The sequence below is a fragment of the Asparagus officinalis genome, chromosome 4 (assembly GCF_001876935.1).
Source record: "Asparagus officinalis chromosome 4, Aspof.V1, whole genome shotgun sequence".
NCBI classification, from domain to species: domain Eukaryota; kingdom Viridiplantae; phylum Streptophyta; class Magnoliopsida; order Asparagales; family Asparagaceae; genus Asparagus; species Asparagus officinalis.
Genome location: NC_033797.1, coordinates 132215511 through 132224891, shown reverse-complemented (window position 1 = coordinate 132224891; position 9381 = coordinate 132215511). Strand labels below are relative to the sequence as shown.

At 37.8% G+C, this 9381-nt stretch overlaps 2 protein-coding genes across 2 annotated transcripts; one reads left to right on the top strand and one right to left on the bottom strand.

Moving 5' to 3' along the window:
• LOC109839007 (beta-amylase 3, chloroplastic) lies at window positions 7-4066 on the top strand. The gene is made up of 4 exons (XM_020407440.1): window positions 7-380; window positions 1921-2131; window positions 2218-2328; window positions 3048-4066. The coding sequence occupies exons 1-4, from the start codon at window positions 7-9 to the stop codon at window positions 3792-3794; spliced, it is 1443 nt and encodes a 480-aa protein (XP_020263029.1). The 3' UTR covers window positions 3795-4066.
• Window positions 6476-9375, bottom strand: LOC109839006 (pentatricopeptide repeat-containing protein At1g62590-like). Its single transcript, XM_020407439.1, has one exon. It carries the CDS (start codon window positions 9266-9268, stop codon window positions 7202-7204), a length of 2067 nt encoding a protein of 688 aa, XP_020263028.1. The 5' UTR covers window positions 9269-9375; the 3' UTR covers window positions 6476-7201.

The window sequence follows — 9381 nt, the reverse complement described above, 5'->3', positions numbered from 1 at the left end:
CGGGCAATGCCCGCGTCCCACCCCACCTCCTTTTCGGGCCCTGCCGAGCGCCTGCACAAGCTCCAGTGCCGCACCAGCAACAACACCAGTAACGGTTCAGTGCCAGTTTATGTGATGTTGCCCCTCGATACTGTGTCGATGAATGGTGGAGGAGTGAATAGAGGAAGGGCGATGAACGCGAGTTTGATGGCGTTGAAGAGAGCCGGAGTTGAAGGAGTGATGGTGGATGTTTGGTGGGGGCTGGTGGAGAAAGAGGGGCCCATGAAGTACAATTGGGAGGGGTACGAGGAGCTGGTGAAGATGGTGGAGAGGAATGGGTTGAAGATGCAGATGGTTATGAGCTTTCATCAGTGTGGTGGCAATGTTGGCGATTCTTGCAGGTGCCCTTTTGACTTTTTTTTTATTTTGTTTGGTTTTGGGTAATTATGTTGATGGCTGTGTGCTTTTAGATTTAATTTTTGGTTGAAAATTAAAATAAAATAATGATTTCTGAAAATGTAACTCTTCACATGATTGGATTTTTATGGTTTTATGGCTAATTCTATGGATTATGGATTTCTCTACAGATTTCTTTTTTTTTTGTAAGTGAATAAATTATGTATTCTAGCTATGTGAGTTATATGTGAACTTTTTACTTCTAATTTTTATACTGGGTGCTTTCTGAAGCAAGGTACAAAACAGATTGATGATTGTGATATTATTTGGGAAAGCGGTTTGTGCAGACAGGTATTAGACTTTGGGAGGCAAAATATAGTTCTTTTTTCAAGGTGGTTCCAATTCAAAATAAAAATAAAAATCATTTCAGTTATATTATTCATTTTAGATTGTTAACTTTGGGTATTTTCAAAGCAAGGTAGAATTAGGTTGATGCTTTGTCTATTTTTAGATTAAGCTTGCAAGAAATGAAAATTTTAAAAAAGAGTGCTTTCTAAGAGATGAAACTTATTTTAAAGAATTATCTGGATTTTGTTGTCAGAAACCCAATTTTATGTTTATTTTGTTCAGCTTAGAAAGGATTTCTGTCTTCTGATGCTAGATACTAGAATTGTATGGCAGCCATTTGATGGTTTTAACTAAAATTTTAATGGCTTTAACTAAAGTAAAAGTATTTACATCCTGAAACTGATAAAAAAAAAGTGTATTGAAAAATGCTGCTGAACTCATATATGATATTTGCAAATGTATTAGCATCTTATTTGAAGAAAAAAAGAAAAATCTATTAAGTACCTTATTTCAAGAAAGAATGTTTTGTACGCAAACTTTAAACCAGAGGCATATCTATTCTTTCTCTGTTACCGAAGAAACCTGTAACTGAAACTTGCACTTCACAAAATCCAGTTGGGGCCAGCAAGGGCATAAAACATAGCTCCATAGAAAATAAAGCAACAGAATATTCTTTCTTGTACTCAATTGTTTGCTTGACTTCTTTAGCCAGAATCCAATGGCTCAATTCCCCCAAAAAAAATTAAAAATAAAAAAATAAATCCTTGTGAAAGGGGGAGATACCCAGTGACATATCCACAACTTCATGATATCTAGCAATCAACCCTCTTACCAAACACTATCAAAGAGCTAAATGATCCACGCGCATCTTGATTCTATTTAGGGTTAATTGCACGTATACCCTTTGTAGCCGTGCATTTTGGAACTCACTATCCCTATAGTTTGATTTTCGCAGGTAGACCCTGGTGAATCTTTTTGACTCCCTTACCCTAAGATGGACTTATTTAATTTTAGCCACATTATCTGCCAAGATTTCACCCAGGATAGAAGAGTCAAAAAAATTCCCCAGGGTATATCTGCCAAAATCAACTTTATTACTATATTGTATATACCATGACAAACAATTACTTCAGAAATCTGAGAGATTCAGCTTCAGTAGTGAAAGATTTAACACTTCCAATGGAAATATTTTTGCAGCATACCATTACCTTCATGGGTCCATGAGGAGATGAGCCATAACCCGGATATCCTGTACACAGACAGGTCAGGCAGAACAAACCCTGAATACATCTCTCTCGGATGTGACATGCTCCCTGTACTCAAAGGAAGAACTCCAATTCAGGTCTACTCTGATTTCATGCGAAATTTTCGTGATAGGTTCAGCGAGTACCTTGGCGATGTGATTGTGGTGAGTACTAAGTCTCAATTCCTTTTGTTCAACTTCATTATTAGTATTCGTCGTTTTACCTGACTGAAGATTTTGATTGGGTGCAGGAAATTCAAGTGGGATTGGGTCCCTGTGGAGAGTTGAGATACCCGTCTTATCCTGAGAGCAATGGGACTTGGAGATTTCCCGGGATTGGAGAATTCCAATGCTATGACAAGGTAATGTTCAAAAGCTGCAAATTTGAATCAGAGAAACTAATATCAGTCATGGTATTGAAATCTTAGCAGATAAAGAATTATCAATTCATAATGGTTGTGTAACTTGTGTTGATACCTGAAGATATTCGGATTCCTTTCCTGCACAACAAATTTTCGAGAACTTAAAGTGAATAAGCTGAATATCATAAGTACTTATATTGAAATGTTGCCAGATACACAATTTTCTGATAATTGTTTTCCTGTTGTTTGTGTGAAATGTGTTTCCATGAAAGCTCCTGTTTCTTCAATATGAAAGATCAATAGGGTTTGTCTGAACCATTTTTATCTGAAAGATGAAAATGTTGGCAAGTGAAGAAACAATATAGGTTAAGCTAACATACTTTGCAAAACTTCCTCTCATGTGAGCTGTTCTAAAGGCTCAATTGGAAAGATAGCAAAAAAATTAGGTAAATAAATAGTTTAAAATTTTTTTTTTTGTAATGAAGTTTGAACCAAATATATTCATGTAATGTTAAACCAAGAACTTAAACTGTTACAGATAGATTAATCATTAATATGCATACCAGACAAACATAATCCCTAACAAATTTGAAGTACACAAGTTTAAGATTATATGTGACACCACTGAACTTACATGCTCTTAATCCTATAAATACGCCACAATTTCCAGTACAGTTTGGGAAATTTTCTAACTCAATTTACACTCTTCTCTCAACCAGTACATGAAAGCATGTCTACAAGCATCAGCCATCGCAGTTGGACAGAATGAATGGGGCAGAGGTGGACCTCATGACTCCGGCAACTACAACCAGTTCCCCGAAGACACAGGTTTCTTCAAAAGAGAAGGAACATGGAACACAGACTACGGAAATTTCTTTCTCGAATGGTACTCTAAGAACCTCTTGGATCATGGAGATCGCATATTATCCTCTGCTGACACTATCTTTCAAGGCACGGGAGCCAAATTATCTGCAAAAGTCGCAGGAATCCACTGGCACTATCATACTCGGTCTCATGCTGCAGAACTCACAGCAGGGTACTATAACACAAGAAATAAAGATGGATATGTCCCAATAGCACAAATGTTGGCAAAATATGGTGTTGTATTGAATTTTACATGTATGGAGATGAAAGATGAACAACAACCCAGGCACGCTAATTGTGGGCCCGAGCTTTTGGTTCGTCAGGTTAAGGCAGCAACCAAAGCAGCTAGAGTTGAGTTGGCAGGAGAGAATGCATTGGAGAGGTACGATGAGTCCGCATTCTCTCAGGTCATGTCAACGAGTAGAGCTAGTGATACTATCGGGTTGAGCGCATTCACTTACTTGAGGATGAACAAGAAGTTACTTGATGGGGAGAACTGGAGAAATTTCGTAGGGTTTGTGAGGAGCATGTCTGAAAGCGGGAGGAGGGTATCACTGCCAGAGAGTGATTCTACACATTCTGATCTCGAGGTAGGTTTATAACCAAGGGAAAGAGGAATAGACAGGATGAGCTCCGTCGCGAGCGCATAAATGTAAATATGCAAGCGTATGTATTATGTATAGATCAGATTAGGAGAAAAAGAATATTTGTTGCAGTTATTTGTCCTGCTGCAAGCGATACAAATAAATTGGAACATGAGTAGCAATATGATAAGAATGATTACTGTAGTTGTTTTTGTTGTAAATCCTGAAATGAATTTGTCTCAATTTCAGAAGGAATGGATATATTAAATCCAACTACTTTTTGTTGTAAATGCGTACACCAGTTGTACTTGTTTGTGCTATAAATCCTGAAATGAATTTTCTCAATTTCAAAAGGAATGGATATATTAAAGTGAAATCCGAAGTATCTTTTGTCGGTTCTCTAGCATTTACCGTTCAGCATTTTGTGGATCTCTCTTGGTTATTTATGGTTTGTAAGCCTAATGAAAACTCTCAAATTCTGTCAGGTGAAGATGTCTGGAAGAGCTCATAGTTTCTTTTGCTTAATTTGTGTGTTTAGATTTCCTTGCTTATTGTATTGCATGTAGCAGATTCTTTTTAGTGACTCCAACTACATCCGCAGATAATTTGCTTCTATTTAAACTTGGTTTTTTGTGCCAATCTATTTCAGTATTTCTCCTTTGAATAATTATCAGTTTGCATGGACTGTCATTGTTTTTGTGCCTTTATTGGTTAAAATCATGTTTCAAAATATAGTGGTTTACTCGAGAGATGACTACCAAGGACGAGAAATACTAGATCACACAACGTAATTGCACAATCGCACAATAGTAACAAGCACAACACATTCAGGTATAACGTCTTCCAGCACTCTAGGCCCGTGAAAGATGCACCATAATGAAGACGGTAACAAAAGGTTACGTCTTTCGTAAATACTAGTCCTTGAATCCCAAAAGAAATGATATTTCAAATGCCTTATTAAACTCTTTAACTAAAAGCTCTCTAAGTCAAGACGAAAAGAATCTCCAAGGTCAATCTGAATCTTCCAGAAAAGAAAAGTCATCAATAAAAAGCTCAAGTAATTTTATTAGTCATTCAAAACACATGTCAAACTTATCCATTCACAAACACAACACACGACCGTTTTGCTAGAAGGCAACATTGTTGGATTGTTTGATCAACTAGTTGACCAAATCCATCATTCATATTTTCCACAATGGAAGTTTGGTTTGCTGACACATCCATCGTTGATCACTCTTTCATTCATAATATTCTAATGAGAATACTCAAGGTATCAATCCAACAATTTCTCCATTTTAGAAGATTTTCCTCTTCACCATCTCCACAAAGCATATTGAGGCTCCATCTTCATAAAAACCAAGCTATTCAAGCAATTGTTAATCTTGCACACAAAAATGACCTCCATCAATGTGTCAATCTTATTATCTGTAGCTCTTAGATAAAATAGTACTTTAACATTAATATACTTAGTCTTATAATAATATGTTTGATCCTACCTCTATACCTTCTGTTACTTCCTATAATTGCTCCGAACATTTTTAGACCTTGTTTAGGTTTAGCTTTTTAAAAATTAGTTGGCGAAATCAAGGTTGATACAGGTTCAAACCGAAAAATCAGGAGGGTATTATTACGTATATACCCTCCAATTCAGCTTGAAGTTACTTATATCACAACTGCTAATTTATCTTCCAAATTTCAGTCAACTCTCAATTTTACATTCCATCCAAAATACTATTAAATTTATAACAGTAAATGGATAAAGAGATTATTTTAACCTCGGCCCTTACTTTTTACTAATTCCTGAACGGACATCATCACCAACTTATGGAGTATAAAATTCTTATCTGAACAAAATTTTCTAAAAGGAAAACTCAACAAACATATTCCAATTATTTTGATGTCCCTAAATGGTTCAGCAAAGGAAAATGTGAATTGTCCTGCTAGAAAAATGAAAATTCCTGGAAGTATACAGCTTTGTGGAAACAACTTTCTTTCTTCCCAGAATCATTGCACAATGAAAATATATTATAGCCCCTGAATGACACGCTTCCAGCTTGATCCTTGAATCTTAACAGCAGTTATTCAGCATTAGCTTCACCATAATCTATAGATGAACGAGAGTCGATAAATTCTTGCCCGCCATATGGCCATAGATGTATGTCTAATCACATGTGCGACACTTCTATTTCACTGGTTATCATCCCATACTCAGCATTGGTTTTTTGAGATATCCCCTGGCTTTATACAAAAACCATCAGTACCATAAACCGACATTGGTATTGTGTTGTTCAATGCTGCATACAATTGTTTCAGATCAGTTTTTTTTTTTTTTTTTTTTTTTTGTTTCTCAGGCATGTGAGAAGGCCATACACATGTTTATTTGATAAACTTAAAAGTGATACCACATAAATTTTTCTCTATCAACTACAAACAGTCAAGAGCATTACAGCTAACCATTTCAAGTCTACTTCTCTTAGAATCCAAAATCCAAATCGTTCTGTTATGTACTAGCATTACAGAATAATACAATAGAAAGAGATCCTCTTCATAAGTGTGTATATTTATCCTAGCCAAAGAAAGTGGTCATTCTTTAATACATGCTTTCCCTTAAGGACTTGAGAATGGAAGCAATCAGGTCAGGCAACAACTAAGAAAGCAACAGATCTCCAGCAAAGATAAGATAAATGACATAAGAAATCTGAAATAGAAATTCACCTACATTTTATTCAATTAAAATGACTAAGAAAAAAACTGCTAGCTGTCAATAAAGATTTATTAATCTTAGGAAAAATTTAAATCAACCTACAACTATTGCTTCAAACAAGATAAAAGTATTGAAGCTGTAACAAATAGTACAACAATAGAACTTACCTCCTCAGTCACAATGATCACCTCTAACTGATCCTTTGATAAGAGGAACTGAACTACTGAAGAAATCCCTCAGGTAAAAAATAGGATGGAAGAACAAAAATACCTTCCATCAATCTACATTATTTTCCACAAACTTCTATGAGTTCTTATGTTTGATCATCCAGTTCTCGTATAAAATTGAGCTGGAGAAGTTCTGATTAATTTAACCAGATCCTGTATGGGATACCGCATTCTGTCTTCACACCATTTCACAATCATACATATCTTAGTCCCATAAAGAAAGAAGCAACAGAATGGTATATACAACTGGTCTCAACCCTAAGCTTCAGGCCTCGATAGCTTCTTCCAGATCAAAATGTTCAAAGTTCCCTGACATTTTAGAAATGATGTGAAGATTGCTATCCAATCAAAAGCAATTTAGATGGATGCAAATCCTTATGCAAGGCCTTGTCATATTAAAGTTGGTGCTTCGCAGCAACCTCATGGATGATAAAGGTCTTAAGCCTTCATCCGAAAACAATTTCTGCATTCCCAGAGGGACACATTTATGAACACTACGTCACATCCATCATACTGGAAGACTTGCGGAAACCATGATCAATGATGCTGGATATCATCAATAATCTCGAATTTGGAGGTTCATTTCTAAGTAAGAAATCATATGTAATGTGCAAAAGAAAGTCTAGGAGCAAAGTTTTACCAGAGTCTAGCATAGATACATCCGCTATCTCTTGCTTATCACGAGCCCAGCTCAATATATTTTCTGTGGCATCATCGAAGATGAAGGATACCTCACTGAGCTTTTTCTCCCACATCAATGCTCTTTTAGCCATCTTTTGCTTGCAGAAATGAGAGAGTATAAGGTTAACGGTGATAGCGTTGGGTACAAAGGCCATCTTAAGCAACTTCCCAGTCATTATAATAGCACGATCAAGAACATCAACGCAAATTCCGTTCATCACTGTGTTGCAAGTTACTGAATTAGGAACTAGACCAACTGAGACGAGCTCATCAAGCTTCCCCATTGCTTCACCCATAGTATGGCTACAGCAGAGAGCATGGATCAATATGTTATAAGTGAAGATATCTGGTTCCCAACCTTCTAAATGCATTCTGTTAAGGAAATTCACAGCACTTCCTAGATCAGAATCCTTGCAATACGCACTGATGAAAGTATTGTAAGTCACTATGTCAGGAACCATGCCATTCGCATATGTCTCCTTCAGCTTGTAAATAGCTTTGTCCAACATTCTCTCCCTGCAGTATCCATCAATGATTATATTGCTAGTGAAGATATCAGGAACAAGTCCACTCTCCCTCATCTCCCACTCCAATTTCAACGCCTCTTCTACATTACCAATCCTACAAAGTCCCGAAATTAGAGAATTGTAAACAAAGTTATTAGGAATTAGTCCTCTTCTACCCATTTCATAAAAGGCATCTAGTGCCTCGTTCGCATAGTTAGCTCGGCAAAAGCCATTTATGTAGGCTGAGTAGGCAATTACATCAGGATAAATACCTTGTCTCTCCATCTCATCCCAACAATTTCGAGCCCCACCAACATCCCCTGCCCTAAAATAGCTAACTATACAAATTGTGTAAGCTGATAAATTCACACAAAATCCCCTCTCAACCATTCTATCCATCAGTTCTTGGGGTTCATCCAACCTCCCGCTCTTGCATAATCCAATAAGCAAAGAATTGCAAGTGGCAGCTGAAGGTGAAAGGCCATTTTCAACCATTACATGGTAAAACTTTAGAGCCTCATCCACCATTCCCCTTTTGCTATAGGCAGCAATGATCGAGTTAAACCTAGCAATGCTCCCTGGCACTCCATCCTCAATCGCACATTGTAGCCACTCTCGTGCATCCTCTATCTGCTCATTCAAACAATAGCTTGAAACCAACACATCCAACCTTGACTCTTCAGGTAAAACTTCAAGGCTCAACATGTGGTTCATCAATTTCCTGCTTTCTCCCCTCCAATCCCTCCGGAATTTAGAGTAGCCAGAAGAAAGAATGTTAAACGTATAGCAATCTGGCACCAAGCCTCTCACCTTCATCTCTCCATAAACCTCTTCGGCCTTTTCAAGCTTTCCAGCCTTAACATACCCACTAATAAGAGCATTATATGTAATTGTGTTCCCCTCGATCCCCTCTCTCTCCATCTCATCGAACAACCCTCTCGCATCCTCAACTCTCCCTTCTCTACACAAAGCATCAACCAATATATTATATGTCACAACACTCGGCGAGTAACCCCACTGAAGCATTAACGCAAACACCTTAAATGCGTCCCCAGTCCGCCCCACCACACAATGCGCCTTAACCACAATATTAAAACTACAAGCATCCGGCTCAAGATCAAATTTTGACATCAACCCAAGTAGCCCCAACGCAATCCCAACAGACCCTTTTCGGCAAAACCCTAGAATCATGGCATTGAATGTCTTCAAACTCGGGCACGGCCCTTTAGCCAACATATCTTTAAACAAGTTCCAAGCTTTAACCTCTTCACCTACCCGAAACAGCAGTCTAATCAAAAGAGCAAGCGCCGACAAGCTTGGAGTGAGCCCACACTCTCTCATTCTGTTAACAGTCTGTAGAGCTTCAGAAGGCATTTTGGCACCGAGAAATGCTCGAAGCGAGAGGTCAAGAGCCGAATAGTAGGACTTGTCGCAGCTGTGGAGGTGGGCCCAAGACAGGAGGTCGGAAGCGGCGGTTCCGCCGCCGC